This window comes from Micromys minutus (genome assembly GCF_963924665.1).
Source record: "Micromys minutus genome assembly, chromosome: 2".
Lineage (NCBI taxonomy): Eukaryota > Metazoa > Chordata > Mammalia > Rodentia > Muridae > Micromys > Micromys minutus.
Window position 1 is genome coordinate 19,868,907 of NC_137971.1, and position 27,912 is coordinate 19,896,818.

Sequence of the window (27,912 nt, forward strand, 5' to 3'; positions counted from 1 at the left end):
TCATATTTATCAATCATCCATGACACTAAATATCCTGGATATATTTAATGAAATGGATACTTAATATTCACAAGGCTTCAATTTGACTGGCCAGTGGTAAGTATGTCTAGCTTGGTTCCAAGTTGAGGGGGATAAAACAGTCAGTGCACACAGGAGAGAGAGATGAAATCCTGCTTGGCTAGAGCTATCTACATATCCTAAGCAGAGCCAGCTTTCTACTGAAGACCAGAAACAGATGTGTGTTCCACCTACTTTCCCCGTCTTTCTGCTTTCGACACTGAGGGCTCACTGCTGAGACAGCGAATAGTGTGGCAGGCAGCAGAAACTTCAAAAACTCTCAGCAGGGAAAAGGAACAAGAGGAAAGTACTTGGTGATACAGAAGATACTCGTGTGGCAAATTTCTCAAAGCCTATACTAAGATTACTTTGGAAATCTCATATGTTTGTGATGGCTTGGTTTGGTTTGGGCAGTTTGTTCTGGGCCAGGGCTTTGAGTATGTTATGCACACAACTTACTTCTGAGGTACTAAAGAGACTCTCAATATGTGACATTAAAAACAGGTCTGACTATCCAAATGAATGTTTAAAGCTTTGTTCATTTTATGCATATGATTTAAATAGATCTCTCTCTCTCTCTCTCTCTCTCTCTCTCTCTCTCTCTGTGTGTGTGTGTGTGTGTGTGTGTGTGTGTGTGTGTGTGTGAAGTACTCCACGACTGCGTGACATCTCCAGGCATTAAGCATTAAGTTCTGCAACTGCAGACATTGGAGGCCCACCGCTTACCTATAAGATACTGCTTTTCTTGTAGGAATGTTATAGGCCCTCAGGATCCTGACGAGAATCTTGATATCTCCATCAGAGATGCTCTGGGCTGTGACTTTTCTTCTTTCTTTCCTCTGAGGTTTTAACTTCCTTCGTGGTTCAATGAACTTAAAGATTGCATCTGTCAATTGGCTAAGGGGTAAAAAGTGATCACCCCATATACACAAAATAGCGTCATTTTAAACACGAGGTGTTTAAAGTAATGGCTAATGAGGCCATCATTTTGAACCATATTATGTCCCTTGCAGAAGGGGACAGAGCTCTTTTCATCCCAAAGTAGAAACCCATCCATGGATCATCCAAGAGCAGTCTCATGGGAAAACCTCAGGACAACAAAAGAAATGGGAAGAGATGTCCTTTTCTGTTTCTGCTTTGCCCTAAAGGAGAGAGAGCCCAACCTTCTCTCTGCAGTATTGTACAACTACAACAATGTCAGACAGGTGATCTTAAGTGGCCCGATGCACTTTGACACCAAGCCTCACTCTGCATTCTGAGACTGCAGTTTTGACGTGTGACATAAATATTTGTAAGATACAGAGAACCCAGAGGGTTTGGCCTTAATTTCACACTCAATCATTGTAAAGTACCTTGTAGATACAATTTCTTCATAGTCAGCCACAATATCTGACAAGTTAAATTTGCTGACTTTGACGATTCTTTTCCTGATCAACCTTCTCACCTAAAGGAAAAGAAAAATTCGGAAGTAAAAAGAAATGGAGTGTTCCTGCTTTAAGACAACGGATTACAATGCTTCTGGTCCACTGTGTATTTTACATCTTGATATTTCAAGCAGTGAGTAGGACAGGAGGTAGGTATGTGGAAATATGGCTATTTATCTTGTTATTAAGATCATTCTCAATGCACAGTTATACCAAGGCAAATCCTTCCTACACCGTTCCCTTTCTCATTCATTCAATCTTACCCTTGCTCAGTTTTCCCATCGGACTCAGTCTGCACTGCTGGAACAGGTCTTCACTAAGAAAAAAGACAGTCCTGAGGTCTCATTTCTATAACAACCACGAGTGACCAACATGAATCCTGACCTACAGACTGGAAGAAATCTGCTCTTGTGGGCTTCCCTCAAGCATGTCCTAGGTTAACGTTAAATCCCAATTCCACCAGAATTGGCAAGAGAGCCAGCCAGAGCTTAAAGCTTCACAGGCTGGAATGATCGTAAGTGACCCAGGTGGGCCTTGAACTTGAAATCCGCACAGTCTCCCAAGTGAGATCACTCCTGATGTTCCTCCTCCTCTAGTCTTTATGACAGGTTTAGGCTTCCAGACATGACCAGGCAGCAGGCTGGCAACTCTGAGCTTTCTGGTCTACCACACACCATTCTGGAGCCAGTGCAGCCGAAAGCTTGGTTACCTGCCTGAACTGGCTAGGAAACGGAGGTGGTGGCAGAACAGAAAACATGCCCTCCCTCACTGTTCCCCTGAAAGTGAGCCAGGCCTTCCTTCCTGTGGGAATTTTGGTCTTGTGTCCCCTTTGTCATCATACAGGACTGGGCTTCTTGCTATTCCTCCTATAGAATAGCCTGGAATGTTCTTTTCCAGAAAATTCTATGGCTGTCTCTCTTATCCAGTTCAAGTCTGAATGAGTAAGTAGTGAGTTTTCATTCAACTGTTGTCTTCCCGGGGACTTCCTTTCTCACCTACCGTATTCACAGTCACAGTTGCATGCGCATTCGCACACACACACACACACACACACACACACACACACACGAGAGAGAGAGAGAGAGAGAGAGCACTCGTGTCCTCGTTTCTACTCTCCCTAACATGTTTCATTCTCTCATATATGACTGATTTTTTATTATACGGCTTCTTCTAGAAGATAAACTTCAGGAGGTCAAGACTCATACCAGATACTCAACAACTGTCACCAAATTAGAGGACCACAATGAAGAAATGCACTAGTCCCTTAGATGCTATCATTCAGCAAAGCGTGTGACCCTTGGGCCAGCTTGGACTGCATACCTTAGAGGAATAGCCCCAGCCTCAGCTGCCACTGATACCAGTCCTACTGCAAAATTCTACAGGACACAGCCCATTTCCCATGGAGTGCATATAAACCTCAAGCACACGCAAAACACCGACAGAAGATGCCAATGAAGGGAAGGGTTAAGAACCTATGGACCTAAAGAATGTAGGGTAAAAAATTTTTCTACTAGCTGTAATTCTAGTATTTTGATGTAAACCTACCTAACTTGAAGGTTTAAACTAATCCCAGAGCACAGCCTTTATACAAATCCACATCCAACTGCACAGCCACCCGGCTTTTCTTAAGTCTCCTTCCCAGGATGCATTTCAGGCATCCTCAGCAGTTACTATCTCAGCCCTTGGTGGAGTCAGCTCACCACCCTCTTGGACTTCCCAGAAGGAGTAAAATGATGTGAGCTCTTTCTTCAAGAGCAGGCACATTTCTCTCTTTTCCAGTATAGCAAGCTCATGATTAAAGCATATTCTGGGCCTGTTTTTAAAGACAGGGTGAGGTACAAGAGTAACACCTTAACTTAAGCAGGAGTTAAGGATCTGCTCTCACATAGCGCTCACTGGTGATAAGGTAAAACAAAGAGAGTTGTCTGTCCAACTCTGTGAAAAGTGCGTACCATCTATGGTGTGTACGTGTCTATGTGTGTGTGTCCAGCATATATTGAACCAGCAGATGGATTCTCACAAAGGTAAATCAAATACATTGACAACGCCACGTTTATTACCTTTCTCAGAAAATTGACAGAATTAATCCTTTGCGCTGTAATAGAGTTCACATCTGAAATGGACATATCCTTCTGTGTCTGACTCTCATACTCCTAAATAGAGAACTGGGTTAGCTTGTGATACAGGGACCGGTGTGATGTGCTCCAACAGAAATCCTGTTATTTGTTTCCATACAAGCACAGAAATGGTGACAAACACTTCTTGGGGGAATCAGCCAGTTTTGATTATCTCACTGAAACCTGGCCCAAACCAGTTACTGAGTATATTCCATTTTCTTCTGGTATAAAGCCCACTGATAAATAAACTTGTATTTATTTACTTAGTATATGCACCTGTGTGTGGATGACAATTTGTAGGTGTGGGTTTCCTCCTGATACTGTGTGGGTCTCAGGGATAAAACTCAGACTGCCAGATTTGACAACAGGTGCCTTACCCTCTAAACCATTTGAAAGACTCACACTGATCTTTTAAATTGTAGTGATGGCCGAGAAAGATTGCCAATTTGAAAAGGAGAAGATAAAGAAAAGTCATTACTTTGCATTTTTTCTTTCCTTTCTTAGCCACCTTTACGGAGCTTCCATGACACTCCTGACTGGGCTGTGGGCATACTCCCACCTACGGCTTAAGGCTTAAGTATGATGAGGTGAGTCCCAGGTAGTTTTGGTGTAGCTTCTAAAGGGCTGAGTGGAAGTCAGAATCTGGCATTTTTAATCCAAGATGGCTGCCATCTACCTACAGCAGCTATTCCACTGCACAGGGCTGTTCCTTAGAGATGGGAGAACAGCTGTTCTTTTAACTACCTCTTAGAAAGTCTTAGTGCTGGGTTATAACAGTTGGGCACTGTCCCAGCTGTCAGCTCTTACAAACCCCTCCTCATGAGACTGGTGGTGTGCTGCGGAAGTGTTTAAAATCATGTCCTGTTGAAGTGGGAAGAGAAGCTCGTATTCGGAACAATTACTAGTCTATGATACAAACTCTCCCCTGGCTATAGGTTGATGGCAGTCACCAGGAACTCCCTGCAAGTGTGGCTGGGAAGGGGCTTGTATTACAGGCTGCAGCATATAACCTAATGAGGCCAGCACTTCTCTTGTCTCTTCTTTTGGACTCTAAAGATCTGAAGTTGAGATATGTTTTACAATTAATATCTACATTCACCATGGTAGCGTTTCTTCCCCGACTTCTCCCCATAACTGCTGAAAATTTGGTGATATATTTTATGGTAACAAAAATGAACCAGTAGCATCAATTTCGAATAAACCTAAAGGATGTGGGCTGTAGATTGGATAATACTATGTTGTAAAGTCAAGCTAAGGGCATGATAGGTTTTAGGTGCTCTGTACATAATACCAAAATTAATAGATAAATGAAAATAGGCTTAATGAAGCATGGCATGAACCCTATCACACAGAGAGCTGTGTTTGACTAGAGCTGGGTACCTGGAAGACTACGTCTGGAATCTCGTTGTCATAGAGGGGCATCTGCTGCAGGAGGAAGACGTCTATCTGGCCTGCGTTTCTCAGCGGCAACAGCTGGAAGCGTTTGCTCCTTTTCATTTCTTCCTCAGACACAAAGTTAAATTCATCTTGCAGCTGATCAAGACGGAAATATTTGGGGATTTCCTGTCCTTTGTGTCTCAGATACTGTAAAACGCAAACATGTAAAGTCTTTACTTAGGGAATTATTTTTGACTCAAGAATTGTTTCACCCCATCGACAGTGTGAGTAGGAAGGGAGCAACTAGACCCATGGAGGAATGTGACCTGCAGAAATACATACACTGCCTGACGTGGCTTTCTACCCTGTCTGATCACAGCTCGCAGAGAAAGTGTTGGTGTTGTTTATAAACAAAAGGCAGAAAGGGGCATCATCAGGATATGAGTACCAGACCTGGAAGGTGGGTGACAGCCACTACCTGTGTCCTAGGACGAGATGTGATGCTGAGGAAGGGCGGCAGAAGAAAGGCATGCTGGGAACACAGAGCAGTTCAGTGGAAAAAAGGCATGCTGGGAACACAGAGCAGTTCAGTGGAAGAAAGGCATGCTGGGAACACAGAGCAGTTCAGTGGAAAAAAGGCATGCTTGGGAACACAGCAGTTTAAGGGGCTGTAGGGATGGGCACAAATGACCAGATAATGGTGGCTGAGTGCAAAACATTTTGAAATGCATACAAACAAGTATTTGGAAAAATACACAGCAAATAGTGGAGGATACTATAAGGAAATAAAATATATTTATAGTGTTGATAGTTTCTAAAACTTACCATAATAAGTTCTGTTATATCTGAATACTCTGGATTATTTGGATCAATCCTGACATCATCTGCCCAGTCACAAAGCTTTTGTGAATTCACGATCCATGGGAGTCCAGGAACACCTCTTGCATCAACATTCCTTAGCACACTAATGTGGAAAAAAATATTTTGTGACTCTACATACAATATGCGGGTTACACATTACACAGGTTAAAGCCTACCCACGGTAGGAACCCAGAGGTAAATCTAGTCACATCCTGGATTTAATGATAAAAGAGAATCTCTTTATGATATACGGATCAGTGCGTCTCAGGTTCCAATTTTACCATAGCTTTCTAATAAAGTGTCTAGTCTCCTTTAAAAGACAATATAGTTTGTTAAGGATAAAACTATAAATATTCGTCTATGCCATCTCAGATTTGCAGAGTAGCTGAAATGCAGTAGATACTTAAATGAATAGTGCTTTTTGGGTAGATTTTATAAATGCTAAACATAATAATGGGTTCAATATTTTATATAATGCACAATACTAAAATTTAATCTAAATATCTGCTCTGCAAAACCAAGAAATCACACAAGGTAAAAGGTGAACCTAAGGGGCTGGCAGGATGGCTCAGTGGGTTAAGATATCTGCTGCCAAGCCAGATGACCTGAGTTCTGTCCCTGGAACCCAAAGAGTAGGAGAGAACTCTCTAAGGTGTCCTCTGACTTCCATGGATGCTCTCACACATGTAAATAAATGTGAAAATAAAATACACAAAACAAATAAATGTGAAAAATATTTTGAAAGCATTGATTTTAGGTTAATGACTAGAATGTAACAGAAAGCAATTAAATAGGCCGAATGTGCCAGGGGAGTACCTTTGTTCATGAACAACTATCTTCAAACACCAGGGCTATAAAAATGAGCTTGGTTCATGATATATCCCAGTGACTCAGCTCTATCAGCTATAGACTAAGAGGAGAAAGAAGGAAATCCTAAAGTATGTGCTTCGAGTTGTCAAATAACTAGATGTCTTCATAGATGAGTTATTGTGTCCTGCATAATTAGAAGAATTTGAAATGGGTTTACAGGCCTTTATTCTTCTCTCAAGCATCAGAGAACAGCTCCCATATGTCAGTTGAGCTTACAGAATTACAGTTTGGACAGATTCTGTAGCGGTTTGGCCCAAGCGTGACGTCCACTCTATAGATTCTCCCTTCATCGGGGTCCGCTCTACTTCTCCAGTGACTGTTATCAAGGTGTGGTGGACCCACTCCACAACATGGTGGCCGTGAAGGAATTCACAAACACTACAGATAGAGCCGGGCCTTTTCCTTTATTTCCTGTTTCTGTTCTTGAAGCTGAATTATTTTTCTCTATTTGTTACAAAAGACCTCTAAAACCTAACACCCCTGGCATCTTGCAACAAATTTCCCTTCCTCTTGGGACAGTGTTAGCCCACATGCCCCAGAACACAGGGCTCAAGGCAAAACTTGTACGTTCACAAGTAAACTGGAGAGAGAAACTTACATAACTTACTTTCTGAAGAAGACCATTGGATTTTACCACAGTCCCATGACATCTGCTTCCTAAAATACCACATACCTCAGAACCGAGTCAGTCTCAGTCTCTTGGCTCAAGGCCATTTGGAGACTTGAAGACTGCACTGTGCAGATGGAGTACTCAAAGAACATTCTAGGATTTTTCTCCAACCAAGCTGGTAGTTCGTAAGTGATTTCTTTGGTGATTCAGAATGACTGGGAAATTTTAAATCCTCGGAAATGAGCTCTTTGGGAGTCTGGGCCTTTGCCTGCTAGTTGGTGATGATGGGAATATCTCTCTAGTTGTCTATGTGACTGTAAAACCTAAGCAGTGAAGAAGCATATCATCCTACACATAGAACTCTGAGGAGTCAAACAAAGATTCATCACCGTACTGCTATCTGCATGCTCCTTTCCATGCCTACATCACAGGGCACCCTGCTGAGCTATAGAAGCCTGCCTCAAATGTGAAGAATTTATTACCTACAGGATGCAGATCTCAGCGACTGGGACATGGGTGTCAGAGGCTTTCCGTTTTCATCTAAGGCCCATGAGAGGGAGTAGCTAAGTTTCCCTGAGGTTAAAAGGCAAAGTTCTTCATTCTCACTTTCCTCGAGATTAAAAGGCACATCTGTTTTTAAAAAAAGACGGTTAGAACGTATCACTGGTTTAGAAACGCAGGGGCCGAGGGGCTGGGGAGATGACTCGGTGTGTAAACTGCCGCTGGTACAAGCATGAAGATGAAGTTTGGACCTTCAGACCCATGAGACAGTTCTCTGCAGTCCCAGCGCAGTGGACCCTGAAGCTAACTCTCCAGCTCCCCTTGCCAAACTGATGCGCATCAGGTTCAGGGAGAGACTCCGTTTTAAAAGGGATAGGGTGCAGAGCAATGGTGAACCCAGTGGCGGCCTCTGGTCTCCTTCATGGTGCCCCTCTAAGAATCCAAAAGGAGGACTGCCTCAGACTGCAAATGAGAGAAAAATTCTGAGCCAAGCACAGAGGTGAGCAGCTCTACATTTCTTATTCCTGGGATTTTGTAGCCATTCTCTTTGAGACTGGCTTCCTGGAAGGAAGAATGATTGGCAAGTGGGGGTGGGGGGTGGGAGGGTGGGGAAACAGGGTGGGAGGGTGGAGAGATAGGGTGGGAGAGTGGGGAGACAGGGTGGGAGGGGTGGCTCAGTGGTTAAAAGCATTTGCCACACTCAACCATGAGAATCAGAGTTAGGATCCTAGAACTCACACTGGGCATCTTACAAATGCCTGTAACCCCAGCTCCAAGGGACTCAACTCCTCTTTCTGACCTCCAGGAATGAGCACGTGCACTTTTGTACACACACACACACACACACACACACACACACACCTCCCACACATACACACAAACATACAGACCCCTTACACACACACACACACACACACACACATACACACACATCTTGCACACATATATACATACACAAAAACTTCTATTTAAAAAAATGGAGCCAGAATTCCTCTTCCTTACATTACACTCCTGTATCTTCTAGCCCCTCCCCACTACCTGCCCCGACTCACACACACACACACAACATACACTCTCAAAGAGTTTACCACCACTATGGGAAACTGTTGCTATGTTCCCATATGTTCTGTGTACTTAGTCTTAGCTTCAGGTTTCTATGGGAGAAAAGAATTCTCAGGTCCCTCTGGACCAGAGCAGACTGTGTTCTCCAGCCTGTACTCCCCAGTTCTTTTGTTTTCACTCTCTTCTGCCTCCTCCTTGTTCACTTGTTCACACCCCCCTTTGTGACTAGTAGGCATAAACAGAGGCAAAACTCCTGAGAAGATGCAAGAAAGGAATCCTGGGGAAAAGAAGAGGCCTTGTACTCAGAGATGTGATCACTAATCTACTTGCATAAGAAGAGTGAAACCAACCAAGTGACACAGGGTTAGAAGACTCCTTCCCTTCTTTTCTTTTCTGAGTCCCTCGTTTTCTTTTCTCTTTTCCTTCTGTACTGTCTGCAGAAGAGCAGACACTTATCCTACAGCATCCTTACAGTCGTCACAAGAAAGGAAGTCAGAAGCAAATCCCTGGACTGGGAAGACAGCTCAGAAGAGGACCTTCAGATCTCCAGCACCCTAGTAAAAGGCTGGGCATAGAGGTACAACTCCGTAATCCCAGCCCTGGGGAGGCAGAGGCAGGCAGATCCTGGAGCTTGCCGACCAGCCTGCTAGGTTCAGTTAGAGACCATCTCAAAAATGAGGTAAAGAAGGACTACAAAAGACACTTAACATTCACCTTTAGCTTACACACATAAGCACACACACCACACAAGTATACTCTCTCTCTCTCTCTCTCTCTCTCTCTCATATATTCCACAATTCATAATGTTTCTCCTTCATAGTACTAGAAAAACATAGGTGTTCATGGCAATGTTTAAGTTTCTCAAAGACCTGATTCAAGACAGTGTTAAACAAGCTTTGATACCTGGAGTCATTTTCTTGGTAACCAAATGCTGTAAATGTAATTTTCCCCCCTGAGGAGCCCAGGCTGGCCTGGAACTCAGTATCTTCATGGGCCTTCTAAGAGCTGAGATTACAGGCAGATGTTACCATATCCATATTGTGCAAATTTCATTCAGACTGAAACATACTAGTTTGCAGGAGAACTTAAAACAGAACAGTAAACAACTCAAAATAGCTTCAGGAAGTCCCTGAAACTGATCAGATTCACTAAGCCCCTCTCTGCTAGAAAAAATAAAATAAAATCTAGGAGTCTCTCTGAGAGGAAGGTAAACTATCTGGGAGAAGCAGAAACCAGACCCGCTACCTGGAAGAGGTTTAGAGTAACAGAGGCACCTAGCAAAGATACCATCCAACATGTTGAGCTGTCCACAAGCTGTGTGGTATGTTCTAGTTTCCCTGATTTGTGAGCTGTCACCCATGCTAGGCAGACTTTGGTGATACATCTGCCTTGGAGTCATTTCTGCTCCTCTAAGAAACCCCAGTAAAACTCACTGTTCACAAAACTGGGCTGTGGTGGTACCCATACTTTGGTCTATCATGGCTCCTTATGTAGGGTGAACAGATGTGTGTTGCATCTCCCCAGGAAAATTTTTGTTCGGAACACCCGGCTAGGATACCTAGCATTTGGTACACATCAAAAAGAGGCACAGAGAGGAAAATTGAAACAAACTCACTGCTTCCTACGCCTCCGTCCATAGGCATGACCAGTTTGTCGGAACTAAATTCTGTATATTCCAGGACAGTCTTGCCTTTCAGTTCTGTCTTGTTAGGTAAAGGCAGATACAATTTAACCAGTAAACTTGACCTTTTACTTATTTCATAAACCTGAATATAAAACAAATGGTTGACAACTCACCAAAATGTAAGACAGAAACAATGGAAAAAAACAGAACTCCCAATAACTCATTTGAATCATTTTTGAAAAATACTGTAATGAAAAGAGCACTCTCCTATTACATTTCAGTCACACAGTTAAGCCAGGAACAGGAATCTGGTAGGTCACACTGTAACTGCACGTAAAAGCAGGGCAAGAACAGGGAGTTGAGACAGGCCAGAAAAACCTCAGTTTAATATTTTACATTGACTCACTTCCTCCAAAAAAGATTCTACCCCCAGGGCCTTCCTAGATAGAGCTACTAATGGCAGACGAAGTGTTCAAACATGGGAGCCTAAAAGATTGGCGGGGGGGCAGGGTGGGGGGTGTCTGTTGTATGTTCACCTACCTGGTTCCTTAATGGGATCCAAGAATAACATCAAGAAGAGAAAAGGGGGATGAGGAAGAAGAGACTGGCTAGAGACAGAAGCCACCCAATTGGGTCTGGGGAATGAGTAGTCATGGCAACCACAGTAGCTCTCTGGCTTACTGCAGCGCCAACCGTTTGCTCAGTGATCAGCAGCGCTGCGTGTCCAAACTGGCAGGAATGTTAATGGGACAGGATTATGTGGAACATCCACACACAGTTTTATACTTATGGCATGAAAGGCCGTAACTGAGGTGGGTTTTGCATTTCTTAACCGTAAATAGATTGCTAACTATAGGAAGCCGACATTCCTTAATGTAAAGGAAAGAGCCTACCCACGTATAACAGATGGCAACAAGAGAAAATGACACACGTGCAGCATGAAACAGGACAAACATAAATGACAACAGGATACCTCCAAGCAGATCGTTTCGGGCCAGTATATCAGCTGAATGTTAAAAATTTGTTGAAACATGATTTTAAAATCAAACTGTAGGGGAGACACCGAGGTGCAGGAAACCTGTTTATCATTGTAAAATATTTTGATAAAGTATTTAAGCTTCTGCATTTTGGCTCTCCTCTTTTGCTCATATCTAAAAAGAATCAAACAAATCATTAAATGCCCTACAAAAGCAGAGACAATGTAAGATGTTGTTTCCCCCTTAATTATCTTAGGATGTTTTTAAGAGATAAAATAATGACCATTTCAGAAGATAAATTCTACCTTTCAGTCAAATAGCACCATAAATATATTTGTCATAATAAAAACATCCTCTTTACAGTCAATTGTTTTTGAAGAAAGACACACATTCAAAAACAGGAAGAAACTGAAATCAAGGTTCTGCTGTTAATTCTGCCAAGTCATATATCATAAATAAAGTCTCGCACCTACCAGGAGACGTATAAGAGTAGGAAGGAGGAAGCTTTGGCATAGAAGTGGAGAGCTTATACCATCATCAACAACTCTCTCTCTCTCTCTCTCTCTCTCTCTCTCTCTCTCTCTCTCTCTCACACACACACACACACACACACACACACACACACACACACACACACATACACACACACACACACAAGCACACCTTTGTTCTTCTCTGTTAAATAAGTTGTAAATCCCTTAGGCTTCAGGTTGTGTTTGTCCCTTTCCTGCAGGACCACAGAGAAGCCTACAATAGGTGAGACACTATGTCACCTTCCTAAGGCTGCTATGGAAACACTTGCTGGTCATAAAATCACCCAGAGGGTGACAGGCAGTTCCAGTCTTCTCTATACCTAATTTATTCCCCAAACCCAGGTTTTTATGTTTTCAGCAAAGCACCTGACCCAGTGAGGATTACGGCTTGATCTTAGAGCTGTTACTGGGGTAAGCCTAGGCCTAAAACTTTTCTCTAACTTCTGCCCTCCTCAGCTTATGGGCCAAGTTTTTCTTCCCATTGCTTGCCGGCCCATTTTCTTGTAACCCTCTCAGAATGTGAGGGAACAAACATATTTCTTCAACCTTCTCTTTGTCGCTTCTATTCTTCCCAGTTACTCCAGAGAAAGCTGTTCTGTGTCCTCTGAAAGCAATTTTAACAACAAACTCACAAAAGGATTGTGTGTTAGGAAAATAAAATAAAATATTGTATAACTCAGAAACCATTTTTGTGTAACTCAAAAGCCATCTTGTGGCCACTGCATTAATGTATCAAGGCTGGTCCCTGGGCTAGGCTCTTATCTGAGGTGGCCTCCCAGGAGCTTGCTTCCCAGGCTTTCCTCTTCCCCCAGCTGCCCAATGGCAAGCTTACGTGTCATACTTCAAATCACAGAAAATGGCAAAACACCATCCAACACAACTGACTCTCTAAAGAACCCTTAAGTTTCCACATCATTTAATCCTTCCCTTATTTCTATGCTTTCCATTTCTGGCCTTGGCATGAACATTTTTCTCCTTTCTGAAGGACTGATTTTGATCTGTGAAGCAGGCAGCCACACCATCTGATGGCAACTGCTTTGGAAGGCTGTATTTCTTGTATTTTTCCCTTAATCCCACCATGACTTTTCTAGGTTTTCTGACATGCAGATCCTTTTTCCCTCTGCCAGATTTCAGGCTCTCCATGTGTCTAGAAATAAGCTCAAGATGGCCTATAGGAGGATTTCTGATGGTTATAAGCCAGCATTCCACGGGAACTTTTGAAATGGGTTTACCCATCCCGGGAAGGAACCCTCCCACTATCCTTCTTTAATCTAATCTAATCATCCTCCTTTACATCTGTATAATTCCATTACCCCGACTCTAAGGGCATGGTGGTGCATGCCTTTAATCCCAGCACATGGAAGCCAGAGGCAGGCAGATCTCTGTGAGTTCAAGGCCAGCCTGGGCTATACAAAGAAACCCTACCTCTGGGGGGAAAAAACCCAACAACAACAGAAACAAACAAACAAAAACCAACCACATCTGCATGATTAGCCCCTCCATCTTTTCTCTACTCTCTGGAGCTCCATCTCCTGTCATAGACAGCCCTGGCCATGTCAGCCTGCTCTTTCTCTGAAGTCTTCCAGATGCCTCTGGACATTTTCTCTCTCTCATTCACAGTAAGAGCCTTCCCCCTAAGTGAAGCAGTCATGTTGGCAGTGTTTTTATTGTGGCCCCTCCAACATGCTCTCCAATTTCTTTTCATGGTTCATTTCCTTGCCTTATTTTTGATGGGCATTTTGTACATGTTTTACTCAATAAATGATCTTGGGTCCTCATTTAAGGGACAAATAAAAAAGGCAGCTTTGCTGCTGTACCGCTCTACTCAGAAAAGGGTGGTGCTAACTGTGTCCTTCTCTCGGCTACTCTTTGTGTTCGCCCTTCCCTGTAAGCATCCATCTAACTGTTTATAAATGTAAATATTCACTGGGTACCATCCATGTTCCAACTCTGTGCTAAGTGATACATTCACAATACTCCAAGATGGAATCATCCTGCCTCCTCTGGGATGAAGGCATAGGAAACTAGATGCAGTTCAGTGCACTATACTGCAATATCCTATTTGTGGGAGACGGAATCCATAAGCCTAGTGGATGAGAAAAATGAATATTATATATGTGTATGCAGAATGTCCTAGGCAAGGAAGAAGATCCCAGAAGAAATGAAATTTGTACTGTCAAAGAAAGAAACTGTCCAAGGGGCCTTCCTGACATGGAACAGTTTTCATAAACACTAGATGTTCTATAATGATCATGGTGACGATGTAATCTGCTTTAATGGTGGCTTTGTAGCCCCCGTCCCTACCCGAATAAGAACACTACCATGACAAGGTATAGAACTTACTACTGTATCAGACAGTACAGGTTTTATGGCAAGTTAAAATGGTTAGTGTCCCCCCTTGGGAATGCATTTGATACGTGGCCGGGAGCAACTTTTATCTTCCATTAGAATAAACTCTCCCCCTTCCAAGATGAGGATACTATTGCACTCCACTTAGCTACGGGGACAGTGAAATGTGACAATGTATAAATGCAAGTGTGGCAGGGTCCTCGAGAAACCTGTTGTGGTTGTTAGGAGCCATGCAGTTGGGAACGGCGATAGAGAGGCATTTCTCTACGGTGCTTACAATGAACACTTGGATACGTTTGTCAATTCTGCTGTGAAAGAAAGCTGTGGCACCAGAGTGGTTGGCTTTGTTCTTTCATCTTCTGATCCTTCAGGGTCTGGGGCTGGATGGGGGAGAGTCTAGAAACCAAAGACAGAAGGACATATAGTCTGTACTTGTCTGGTGTCTGTCAAGAACCCCAAGAAGCATGTCAAGCAATGAGACAGTCCAACTCTTTAGACCAGAGTCTAACAAGTCTCATCACACATGTGTGTGTGCGTGTGCACACATACACACATACACACATACACACACACACACACACACACACGTACACACGTGCACACTACACACCTTCTGTGTGTCTTCCTTCTGAAATGGTGTTTCTTCACTTTCGCCCCCTGGTTCTTCTGACACTCCCACTTGGTTCTGCTCATCCCACGTGTTCCTTTTTATCCTAATCAACAACAAATAAAATTGTTCAGAGCAGAAGAGATGCAGGTAACTTGGGAGTTGTTGGAGTTCTACATTTTGAAAGAGAATGAAGAAAGTCGCCAGGGGTGGGGTGATTCATGAACTGGAGGGTAAAAGCCACACATCTGCCCATCTCCTTTTTGTCTCTCATGGCTTAAGCTGTGCAAACAACCTGGTGTAGAGGTAGGTGGCCAGTGACAGCAAGCATGTGCACCGGCTCATCACCGGGGCTGGCGCACCCACAGCAAGTGCTGGATGGACTGTTTGGGTTACTGTTGGCCAGATTCATAAGGGCTGGGGCAATACATTTTCACAGCTGTATCCCCAGTGCTTGGTGAAAGTAGCTGATCAAAACTACTTGTGAAATAAGTCAAAAGAGTACAAAGACAGCATCATGGAACCTTACATTAGCAAACACTTTAAAGGGGTTGTGACCCACAGGTTGAAAATTGCTGATCTGTCTGAACCCGAGTTCTCTGTGTTTACTAGTGTTGTGGTTTGGATTCATTTTTACAAATGTTTATTCATTGGGGGGGGGCTCACACACATGAACATCACAGTATACATGTGGAGATCACACACTGGCGTAGTTCTCTTTCTACCACATGGGCTCTGGGAACTGAACTCAGATTGTCTCACTTGGCAGGATGTGACACTACCCACTGAGCCACCGCAGCAGCCCAGCTCTCTCTAAGCTCAACGAAGTGATGCTAACACTTGACAAGGTGGGTTTCCAGCCTGAATAAGATGACCAGCTTTAGATTCAATTTCTTGCTGGCTCATCTCAGCCACTTTATAAAACATGCTTTAGCTGGGACTGCCGTTTTCCTCAACCTCAGAGATTCAATCCGCGTGTTAGAAGTGTTGGGCATGGTTAGATATTCTTACCTGCTGGGCACGCAGTGCACCATGGTTGAATATGAAGGGCTCACTGGTGTTCCTCTGCCTTGTGTTTGGTTTCTTCTTTTTGAGCCACTTACAGCCACTTCTCAAGTGTCCGTCCTTGAACCTCTCCTGGTCTCACCCCTGTCCTGGTCGCATTAATTAGTAATTCTGTGCTACCAGCTTCCACATTTCATTTCTAAGTATTTGCTCAACTACCTTATTTAGGGCTATTAAGGAGCACAGATTCTGTGCCCCAGTGAAACACTGGAAGGAGCCAGGGAATGGCCGAGCTTTTTTGTTGTAAGTCCAGTCTTCCCTCGAGTCTCGCTCAGTTAGAATCTACCGGGATCATGTTGGTTGCTGGTACAAGAACAGCAAACTTCGACAGGAAGAGGAATTCTCAGGGAGCATTAAACATGTTTCTTTTCTGGTTGATCTGAATGATGCTTTAATGCTTAAACTCAAGTGCTCCAATTTAGGATCACTGGGGCTCTGCTAGGACCAACCTAGTCACTGACACATTGAGGTCTAGTTCAGGGCTTTCTAAGCAAAAGCGCCATGGAGAGGCAAGTCCCAGCCCGAGTCTGTTAGAAGATCTATAATGGCTCTGAGAGCCTCTGGTAGGACTGGACATGAGACCTAGTGGGGATAAGACTTGGTGAACATGTACTGTGTTACTCAAGGCCACAGTTCCTAAGCAGCCTTATGGTGTTCTTGTTCCTCTAATTTATGGTGTGTGGGCATGTCCAGTTGCTTTAAAAGATTAGAAGCAAGTTTAAGCTCCTATTGATTCAGGGGTTTAAGGCGAAATTCCATGCTGGGCTTGGTTTTAGAATCTGTTAAGACCTTTGTTAAAAGCTGCTGTACTCATAGAAGAACAACCGTAAACGTCCCTTCCCTAGTGGCTCAAAACTACACTCACCCTTACCAGTTTTGGGAAAGATAGATGCAGGACAAAGGGTTGTCAGGAGGGATCTGGTTATTTCTCTGGAGTTCATAAACAGCTTACATAATTCCCAATTAGAATTCCCATTTAGTAGATACACTTTTATAACCTAATCTAATTACTTATGTTTCCCCACATTAAATATGTGGAGTATGATGGAGGGGCTCATATTTCAACTTTGTGAGAATGTGAACCACCTTTGTGCCCCATCAGCAATGAGTGGAGATTTTTTCTGCACAGCGTCCTTGGTAGCGTTTGTTAATGACTTTCATTTTAGCCACTTGAACTCACATGCTAATAGTGTTGCATTGCAGCTTTAACTTGCATTTCTCTCTGGCATGTTGCTAAGCACATTTTCATGTGTTCATCTTCCATCCACTGACCTTCTGGTCCATGTCTTGGCCACTTTTAAATTAAGCTGCTTTCTAGCTGAGCTGTAAGATTTGTTTATATATTCAAGATACGGGCCTTTATTGAGTATGTGAAGTAGTTATGTTTCTGGCCATCCTTTCCTAGTTAGTGTGAATTCTCAGTATTCACAGGACTTCCTCAGAGACCAATAAACACAGATAGAGAGGCCACTTACCTATGAAACTGCAGCTTTACTGGGGTGCTTGTGAACCCTTGCTTTTGCCGGAGGGATTTTATCTGTTTCCAAGTCTGTAAGACACTGTGCAGCAGGGAGTGGTCCTTTTCACGTTCAGCGTCATACAGCTGCTTCGTGTCACTGGGGAAGTAATTGCAGGCCAACGGTGGGCTGCTAGATTAGAACTGTAAGAACTGGGGGGCACATGGAGCACCGTAGAATGTGTTGGACTGAACCAATCCCCTCTCCCCACTTTACCCACATCCGAAACCTCCATCTTAGGATGCTTGTCTTCCATCAACTGAGAGCCCAGTAGGAATGGACTTTGCAAAGGTTTTTTTTTTTTTTTTAATCACAATTCAAAAGCATTCTTAGTTTCCTTCTCGGTTATCTGCTTCTCAGATCCAGACTTTCTCCTCTGGAATTCTGGGAAGTTTCTCATCAAGTACTCTTTTATCAATGGATAGTAAACCTACCAGTGTTTTCTCACCGTAGTTCTATGAAATGTTTCTACACAAACATGAGTCTTAAGGAAAGGCTGGCAACACTTCTGTAATCTCCTAAAGTCTAGGAAGTCCCAGTTTTTCAAATCACACACGTGTGTATATCCCAAAGCATTTACAACTTCTAAAGGAGTTACTCAGTAATGTTTGATTCATGCAGGACTCACTTAAAACCTACCTTATCTGCTGATAATAATCTTGTAATGATTTTCTGGTAAACTGGCTCAATTCCAGGTTTTTGCTTGCTAGTTTGGTAGCATCCTTCAGGGCTCTCAGCTGCAATCCAGAAAAGAGGATACTTCTGTATTTCATAGACCTGTGACTGTCACCCTAACTCATCTACTGAGACTGAAGACCACATGTGTGCAACATAATCACATGAGTGTAGATTCTGTCCTATTGCCTTTGGTAATTTAATAATTAATTTTAGCAATGAAAACAAAGTAAGACTAGACCAATCTGTGAGGGGAAGAAATAGCCCTTACATGTATAATAGTACATAAGTGTAGAGACAGATCTTTGCCAGGCAGTGGTAGAACATGCATATGGGAGGCAGAGGCAGTCACATCTAGGATTTCAGGACTTGTATGTATTTTTAAAAGGTTTCACCATCTATCCCAGGCTGGTCTCAAACTCAAAGCTATTTTCCTCTTTCAGCCTCCCAGAACTGGTACCCTAGGTGTGCACCACCACAGCAGGCTACACTTGTATTTAACAAGCAGACACTTGTTAAGGTACAATTCAGATACAACTTTTTGAGATGCTGACATTGCATAGTTAGTGAAATGACGTACTCTTTCATTTTAAGCATACTTGGGTGAGTGAGACCTACTAATTTTTTTTACTAGAACATTCTAGAAAATTTTCTAGAACATTACCAAAATGCTTGGGTACCAAGAACCCCAAGAAGGCTTAGATGAGAGGAGAAGATACATCTCTGTTGCTTCTTCAGAATTTATGCCTCCCCTCCTGATATCTGCAGATGACTGGTTAGATTTGTCACCCTCAGAAGAAGCTGCTTCCGTGTCACAGGAGGCTCATGGCTGCTATTCCTTTTAGTCAGAAAAGCTAAACTGCAGCACTTACAAGTGGTGCCTCTTAACGTCACTGTCATTTTGAATGTTCTTGACTCATAGAGTCAAGAACAGCGCTGACTAATGTAGTGGTCTTCAACCTTCCTGTTGCTGTGACCTTTCAGTACAGCTCCTCCTGTTGTGGTGACCCCTCCCCCAGCCATAAAATTATTTTCATTGCTACTTCATAACTGTCATTTTACTGTAAGAATTATAATGTAAATATGTGTTTTCCAATGCTCTTACGTAAACCCTATGAAAGAGTCATTCTACCCACAAAGGGGCCATGACCCACAGATTGAGAACAGCTAGACTAAAGGATGGCCTCAGCAGGCTTGAGATGTCCCAACAAATCAGACCTTCCATTTTGCTCTCAAGTCACTGTTCTAACGGGTTAAACATTGAAGCACTGAAGGACAGTGCTCTTTGATACTTGCTCTATAGCAAGAGCATCCTCTCCCTCTGTTAAGTGTTGGATCCTTGAGAGCCCCCTCACCTTCTCATAGAGCAACTGGGATAAGCTCTGCTTCTGTCTGTCCTGGAAAGACTCACAGAGATGGAGCAGCCTGGCACACAGGACTTGTTCTTGATTGAAGAGAGGGTGATGGCTGAACTGTAAGCCCACGATGTTAAGGTCTAATTGGTACATGTCCCTTTGGCCATCCATTCTGTTTCTAAAGCAGCACCCCATGTCAGACTTCACTGCCTTTTAAAGAAAAGTATGCACTGAGGTAATTTGATGCTGTTGCCTTTGAAACCAGAAGTAGCTTTTCCATATAAAATAGCATGCCAGGTTCATTCAATCCCAGAGCTACAGAATTGTAAAAGCAGCAGGTGGGTCATCTTTGAAATGTATTTAGGCTCTTGACTTAATAAAATAGGTTGTTATTACATTTTTATTTTTTATTGGAACAGCTTATTATATTTAACACAGCACCTCAGTCATCTTGCTATAAATAGTTGTCATCTACATCATTACTGTTTATATGAATACCAGATTTTCAATTTACAAGACCCAAAATAATGTTTTATAAGGAACACCATGGCAAATTGTATTACAACTTCTGCATTAAGGGCTTTTGTCTTGTGAGTCAAAGTTAAATGGAATTTTCTGTCTATTAAAGCATTATTTATAAAGTGAACATACTAGTGATCGTCTGAAAACTCCCTTCAAAAGAACCCAGGTTCTAAGTGGTCTAAGGACACCATCCCTCTCTGTACAAAACACTATCTCTACTTGGATATTAGACTGAACCTCAATTATAATTCTTTCAGTCTAGAGGTCTTAGATTATTTGCAAAATTGTTCATCTATGCCTTAATCTGTTGTTTTCAGTTTAAACATGTATGTCTGACTATGTGTGGCTGATTTTTAGTAATGCAGTTTGAGAGAGACTGTGAGTTCCTTAGCATGTACATGACTAATCTAACAGGACCGAATCCACCTCAGAAGGATGGTACTGAGCCTTCCCTCTGAATCTGTCTGGTATAACAAATCTACTGCTGGGGATTTGAAAGGGGCTTTTCCTTCTGAAACTCACAGTGAAGTTTGATTGTTATTGGGGGTTATTTAAAAGTTGGACCAAGTGAGACTTTAGAAGGTTATTAGTCTGCTTTTCTCATGAATATATTAACTTCTGAATAGTAGCTGCCTGCAATTAACGGTGCCTTGTCCTGCTTCTATTGCTGTAATGAAGACCACGACCTAGAGAGGAAAGGGTTTATGGGGCCCATGTGCCCCCACAGGCAATCTGATAAAGGCATTGTCTCAGTTTGGGGTCCCTTATCCCAGATAACTCCAGCGTGTGTCAAATTGACAAAAACCTAGGCAGGACAAATGGATTAACTGCTTATCTCAAGCATGTGTCATCAGCTGTAAAAACTTGTTTGTCTCTGTTGTGTATGCTTCCTGCCTCTTGCCATGACACGCTGTCCTGTCTTGGGATAATGCCAGCGTGGTCATTATCACATGTGCTCCCTACAGAAGAATTGGGAGCCTCAGTAAACTTTGAAGCTTACATTGTCAGTGATGCTACGATACTTAAACAAAAATTTGACCAAGAAGCCGAGAGCCAGCCCTGGCAGAGTCGGATACTGCTGAGGGTCTAATGAGGACCAAAGGCTCTGGCCTTATAACTCTTCTTTACTGTTCTGGGGGCCAGAAGCTGCTGGCCTCTGGAAATCTGACTCTGTCTTGCTATTCTGTGGCTAAAAGCCACTGGTTTCTGGCAATTAACTCCTGCTTAGAGCAGCAGGGGATGAAGAGAAAAAGTTAGTTACTAGACTCTTGTTGGCTCAAGGGCCCCTCACTGGCCAGGTGACAGTCTCAATGTTTGTTAACCTTTGTGAACCAGAGACAAAAGAAAACGCAGACATACATACACATACTGGATGGAGCTCAAGAAAGCTGCGCTGTCATTTTATTATGGTTCCTGGTTTTTGTATTTTCCGTAAAACTTATCTCATACAACTATTAGGCAGAGACATTACAGCAGGAAAATTGATTACACTGTTTTTTAAATACTTCTATATTCCAATAAATTCATAGTAAATTTAAGGCAAATAATTTTTGTCATAGATTTGTCTAAAGACAAATCATCTGGCTGTGTCTCTTTAGTTTTGACATTTTGTATAGATTAACCAGTCAATATTTTATTTTCTGTCCTTGCATCTAGAATAAATTGTCTGTTCCTAGTTTACTACCTTTAGTTACCAGACTCACATCTAACTTAGAAGGAATGTTTTCTTTGGTCATAAATTTGTCCCATGCCTGCTTTCTATTTCTAGTGAAATTATCCCATGACACATGAAGGTTTACAGAGCTCTATTTGCAGCTTTTATTCTATAGAGGGCTTAAAATTACTTGTGTAAATTTAGGAATTCTATAAAATCATTATCAGGAGTTATGGATTCATCCATCTGTCTACACAGTATTACTACATGAGAGTACATCTTCCTATTGATTCTGCAGAAAATCTGCCCAATGGAGTAACTTTTTATGACTCCACTTATGTGAAATGGACAAACTAACAGGGAAAGAGTGATCCACAGAGCTAAGAGTGAAAAATGGTGGTTTCCTTGAATACTGTTCATTTGGTGCTTTTTTATACACAAAGTGAGAATCATACAAATTCTGTATTATGGTTTTCACATCACATTTTATCTGAGCATTTCCCATCATTAAGTAGACCTCAATAATCTTAAAGACTCCTGAACATTTTTATCTAAGGTTAACTATTCTATGACAGTATCCTTAGAAAGTGAAATAAAGCCATAAAAGCATGTTATAGTTGATGATGCAAGAGCCGTTATCCAAAGATTATTACGAGCAGATCGCTGTTGCTTACCTTTCTGTGTATAGTCTTCAGTGCTGGATTCAAACATTCCTTGCTCTTGCATAGCCTGAAATTCCAAGACTGCCTAATTGGCGAAGGTAATGACATTATTTCTCCACTTTCTTCAAACCAACATTTTCCCTATCAGAGGCAGGCACAAAACACAGTAGCCGAGTCCGTCACTAAAAAATAAACGCCATATGCTGTCTGCTACTGGCTTAACTCGTAGGCTGGTATACTTGCCTCCTGCAGGCTGAGAAGGCGATTTTCCATTTTGTTGCGGATCTTTTCATACGTCTCCGGCTTTTTCTGAACGTAGAATCCTTCGTCTTCTAAGATGCGAGGCAGCATGCCCTTCGGCAGTTTCCGCTGGCTGGCCACTTAATGACAAAGCTTAGATAATCACTTTCAAGACCACAGTGGGGGGACAATTACACAGATCAACACCCTTTACTGCTCCGACAGGCCCAGAGGTGGGTGCCCTACCACACGGTGCACCCGTGACGTGGGTACTTCAGAGGACTGTGTTACCTGGAGAACTACTCGGCACAAAAACATTTGCCTCCTGCTTCTGTGTCTGTTCCTGGTCATCTTCATACTCTGCAGGTTTCACTTCAAATAAATCAGCTAAAATTACTTCTTCCATAAAATCCTCATCTTGGCCTTCAGCAGCATTTTGGAAACTGTCGCCAGATTCGGAGTGCTTGAAGAAACTCTCACTTACTGTTTTCTGTTGAATATCAAAAATAAAAGTCGGTGTGCATGCTTTCCCCCCATGACCGGTAGGTAGGTGGGCATATGAATGGCTCATTCTGGGTCCTCACTGTGGCCTTCCAATTCATTTAGCCCAGATCAATGCTAGCTGAAGGGGTTGGAGAGATGGCTCAGTGGTTAAGAGCACTGACTGCTCTTGCAAAGGTCCTGAGTTCAGTTCCCACCATCCACATGGTGGCTCACAACCATCTGTAATGGGATCTGATGCCCTCTTCTGGTCTGTCTGAAGACAGCTACAGTGTACTCATATTAAAAAAAATAAAACAAAATAAAATAAAATAAATAATCTTTAAAAAATGCTAGCTGAAACTATTAATAAATAAGGTTTCACCAGATAAAGAGGAACTCATTTAAGTTTAGTGTTACGTGATATTTCGCATAGCTCACTGTTCAATTCTCCAGTGAATGTTGCTGAAACAGGATGATTGATAACTTGGGCTCCTCCTGCCCCAGCAAAAAGGCTCAGGCACAGGCCTGAAATGGGAAGACCCACGTGGTCTTCAAACCTTCCAAAGCAGCACTATCTAAAAAGTAGAGAAACTTTCTACAAAGTATTTCTATTTTCTACAAAGTTTTTAAGAGAAAATAATGAGGGAAGAAAGAAGTCTACGGCCAAGGGGTTACAGTGAAATTCTGACATATAGGCTTATTTATAAAAGTAGTTTTTAAAATCTGAGTATCAGTATGAAAAAATATATATTATTGTTGATAAATTCCTCTCTCACAGGAGTATGGATCTCCTCACAAACACTGGATAAATTCAATTGTTTCAGATGACTACATAATTTAAAATCTTTGTGTATTGAACAAAGTGTCATCCAAACATATCATGCATTTAAAAAGACTCTCAATTCTAAAAATATATACTTAGGGTAAGTCATAAAATAGATTGAAGACTCATTTTTATTTGTGTTTGGTTTTTAAGAGTGGCTCCTCATGTTGCTCTAGCCAGAGCGAGATTCACTTTGTAGCCTACACTGACCTAGAAGAAAAGATTTCCCAGACTCCCCTGCTTCAGTCTCCTATAGGCTGCTGTGAGTTGCACACCCAACACAAACGGTGTGTGCAAGCAGCAGGTGCTGGCACAGCTGGATCACGGAATTCTTGGGACTACAAACCCTCACCTGCTCTTTGACCAATCCTGACAACACTTTTTGCAAGTATTTTAGAGTTGGGGGTTCAAGAATTATTTATACATGATGACATTTTTCTTTTTCTTATTTATTTGTTTGTTTGTTTGTTTATTTATACACCAGGTTTCTCTGGGCAGTCCTGGCTGTCCTGGAATTCACTGTGTAGGTCAGTCTGGCCTGGGGTACTTGCCTCTGCCTCCTGAGCACTGTGATTAAAGCCCGAACACCCAACTCATAATGACATTTTTTAAAAACACAGCCTTTGTTGTGTTCTTCTCCACCTTCTTCCTCTTTCCCCTCCTCTCCCAGTCCTTCCTGTGTGAACTGAAACACAGTTGGGCATCGCTTGGGTTCCTGTCAAGTCCTGCCGTCGTTCCCGCTTTCCTATCTCTTTTATGGAATCACAGGAATATTTTACAAGCAGCCATCTTCGTGGTGTCTTTTTGGGATTCAAACAAGGTATAATGGTAAAATTTGGGGCAGTCTCCACAGAGGGGAGCCCCTTAAATACTCTGATCACCAACTAGAGGCATGAAAGGTCCTTTGCCCCAGCTGGTGCTCCCGTGCAGTGTTCCTCTACACCACTGGTGTAGGCCAGGGTTCTCAATCCTGATGGCTAAGGACAGCGGGCTCCCCAGTCTGGTGTTTTGACTACAGGCATGTTTGTGGACTGTACCAGCGGTCTTTGTTTTCAGTTTGGGCTAAGGTGCAATCTTGACTCAGTATAAGCACCGTCTGCCCACCTCTTTCTCGTCTCATCCAATCCAGCTCTGCTCCCAAATGGTCACCTTCCTGGTTTTCAGTAAGCAGCGCACAGCAGAACATTCCTTGTGCTGGCAGCTGCTGGGGGGTGGAGTCCAAGCTGAGAAGATGTAGATGGACATAAATGAGCATCATATAACAAGAGGAGATGCTGTCCTATCTCGAAGGAGCATCCTTCCCTGTCTACGCGGCCATCACCAGAACCTTCTGAAAGCATCCTCAGACTTCACCTTAGGTTCACGGATGAAGCTGGACCTTCTTCTCGGCAGGAAGGAGCCACACTTGAATTCAGCCCCTTGTAAAAGAGATTTGTTGGTGTGACAGGGACAGTAGCTTTCCATGGCCTTCTGGCAGAAAGATAGCATTCCCAGCTTGTTCCAAGTTGCGTTCATAGAACTCCAGCATGTCCCTCTCGGCCTGGGGCCTCAGCCTTTGCTTGACTTCTCTCATACTTGCTCTTTAAGAAGAAAAAGTGTCTGTGCAGAGAACCTGGCTCCTGCATTCCACTGTGTGGGAAGGACAGAGACAGAGTTTCCTCCTTCTCCAGAAAGTCCTACCCCTTAACCTATATCTCAAAATCCTGGACAGTAAGCTGGCTTTCTCTGTATTTAAGATCTTGGGAAGAATTGAAAAAAAAATATTTTTGATATTTGGATATTGAGTACCTGATGCACTCCAAGAAGAAAATAAATCTCTATTGGGCAGTACTAAAAATTATGAAGAAAAATAAAGCAGGGTAAAGGCACAAGAAACTCTGGGCTCAGAGAATTGGGGCTATTATTTTAGATGGCACTTTTAGACATAACATTTTTAATCATGTGTCATTCAAATAGAGTCCCTAAGGTGGCGAGGGATACAGTGTAGAAGTAAGAGAGGAGTTCTCAGGGCAGGTAAGTAATTGTAATGCCCTAAGGCAAGATGGGGCCATAAGTGAGGAGCAGGAGGGAGCCCTGTGGCTGGGTTGGGTGGCAGAGGAGGAAAACAGAATAAATGAGAGCTGGGTTGTGGGGACCCCAGGGGATGCTAAAAAGACCTTTGCTCTCCTCATAAGTGAGCCGGAAAACTCTCAGACAGGGTTAAGTGGGAGAATGGTCTATCTCTTGTGACAGGATTACTCTGAGTGCACAGTGAATTTGGGGGTGGGGATAAGGATGGGTGGGGTAGGAGTGTGGAAAAGGCTTGGCATCGATCCAGGTGAGATTCTCTGATGGCTTACAGCAGGGTGGCACCCGGGAAGGCACAGAAACTCCAGTTTTAAACGTGAAGTGTGAAAGCTGAACCTGCAGACCTGTGAGGAACTAGGTCTGAGGCGTGAGATTGACACAGAAACCAACATGGTATCACCAGAGTCCGGCTGGAGAAGCACCAGGAAAAAGGAAACGGCACTGGCTGGTTCTCTCTGTCAATGAGCGTTCTGTTATCTGCGCTGTGGGTGCATGCGCAGAGAGAGCATTGTGAAAAATGGTAGGACAGAGAGTTTCACACGGTGTTTATATTTCCATTCTTATGTCTGTATTAAGGTTCTGAGTGGTGTTTGTTTTATTTGTTCAAGTTTTTTAAAGGTAAAGTTTTATAGATGTTCTGAGGGCTTTGTTGGTTTTATTTTCCAAGACAGGGTCTCACTAGGCAGCTCAGGCTGGCCTCATTGCTCAACAATGAACAGCTGTCGGCAGACAATTTTTATCCTGGGGGTGGGGAAAAAAACCCAACACCAACAAAATCAGTAAAAGAGTCACAGAGAAATAGAATGGGGAGAACTGGAGAGGGCAGGGTGGACCCAGACCTCGGGAATTGGGTGATACACAGAGAGATGGGAGAATTGGGAGCAGCCGTGTCAGGGCAACAGGGCCCCGAGAAAACACAAAGGTGCAGGCGCTTGGAGAAAGTCATGGAACAGGGCAGACAGTAAGAAAGAGATGGATGAATGGGCAAGGGGGGTGGGGAAGAGGGATGAGGAAGGAACTGGGGGGCTGGGGCGGAAATGGGGCTGGCACGAAACAGCAACCAGCTGAGGCGAGTGTGCGCTAGTTTGAGAAGAAACAGGAAGATGAAAGAGAACAGAGGGGTCTGCAGCTGATGGGCAGGAACAAAAGCTGGAGAGACCTGAGGGGTAATGGGGACCACAACGTGAGAAGACACCTGTTTAGATAAGGACAAGACACAACAGAGCACAGGCTGAGGAACTGATACCCACACTTCCGTGCTGCGTGGATGTTCAACTCTCCCGCCTTAGTTTCCTTATCTACAGAATACCAACAATATTGTCTCCCAGCTTTGGGTATGTGTGTGCATGTGGGGGTGTGCATGGGTGCGCATGAGAGTCAAGGCCAAGGACAGCCTTGGGTGTTGTCTGCTCCATCTTCTGAGAGACAGTCTGAGACAGTCTCTAATTGGCCTGGAATTTGCCACGTAGGCTAGGCTGGATCTCCAGAATCCTGCCTCTCCGGAGTACCAGTACGACACATGCATGTCACCATACCTGGTTTCTTTTTTTACCTGGGTTCTGAAATCAAACTCGGGTCTCTCACATGTGCATGGCGAGCGCTTTCGCCACCTGTGAGCATCGGCTAACGGGATTCATTTTGATCATCTAGTACATCACTGAACGTCCAGGAAGCGCTCTGTCAGTGCTGGGTATTATAATGGGCAGCTCAACTCCAAGAGAGAAGAAAGGCTTAATAATGAAATTTTCATCTAACTTCCAAACCAGACATGAGGGTGCACGCCACCATCTGGACATCAGGAGGCTGAGTGGGGGAGTCTAGAGTTCCAGGCCAAAGCTGAGTTACAGGAAAAGACCCTCATCACACACACGCATGCGCGC

At 43.2% G+C, this 27,912-nt stretch overlaps 1 protein-coding gene across 1 annotated transcript in view; it reads right to left on the bottom strand.

The window, feature by feature from the left end:
- The window catches only part of CC2D2B (coiled-coil and C2 domain containing 2B), a gene marked incomplete at both ends in the record, with an annotated part of 66,592 nt that overhangs the window by 30,842 nt on the left and 7,838 nt on the right, over positions 1-27,912 (bottom strand). The window contains 16 exons of the mRNA XM_080913326.1: positions 784-954; positions 1,410-1,501; positions 3,542-3,634; positions 4,979-5,182; positions 5,801-5,939; positions 7,799-7,946; positions 10,495-10,645; positions 11,477-11,654; positions 14,640-14,758; positions 14,973-15,075; positions 17,510-17,650; positions 18,191-18,288; positions 19,582-19,791; positions 22,432-22,560; positions 22,663-22,799; positions 22,951-23,149. Of these exons, the coding sequence (XP_080769452.1) occupies positions 784-954; positions 1,410-1,501; positions 3,542-3,634; positions 4,979-5,182; positions 5,801-5,939; positions 7,799-7,946; positions 10,495-10,645; positions 11,477-11,654; positions 14,640-14,758; positions 14,973-15,075; positions 17,510-17,650; positions 18,191-18,288; positions 19,582-19,791; positions 22,432-22,560; positions 22,663-22,799; positions 22,951-23,149 (2,312 nt within the window). The remainder of the gene's footprint in view (positions 1-783; positions 955-1,409; positions 1,502-3,541; positions 3,635-4,978; positions 5,183-5,800; positions 5,940-7,798; positions 7,947-10,494; positions 10,646-11,476; positions 11,655-14,639; positions 14,759-14,972; positions 15,076-17,509; positions 17,651-18,190; positions 18,289-19,581; positions 19,792-22,431; positions 22,561-22,662; positions 22,800-22,950; positions 23,150-27,912) is intronic.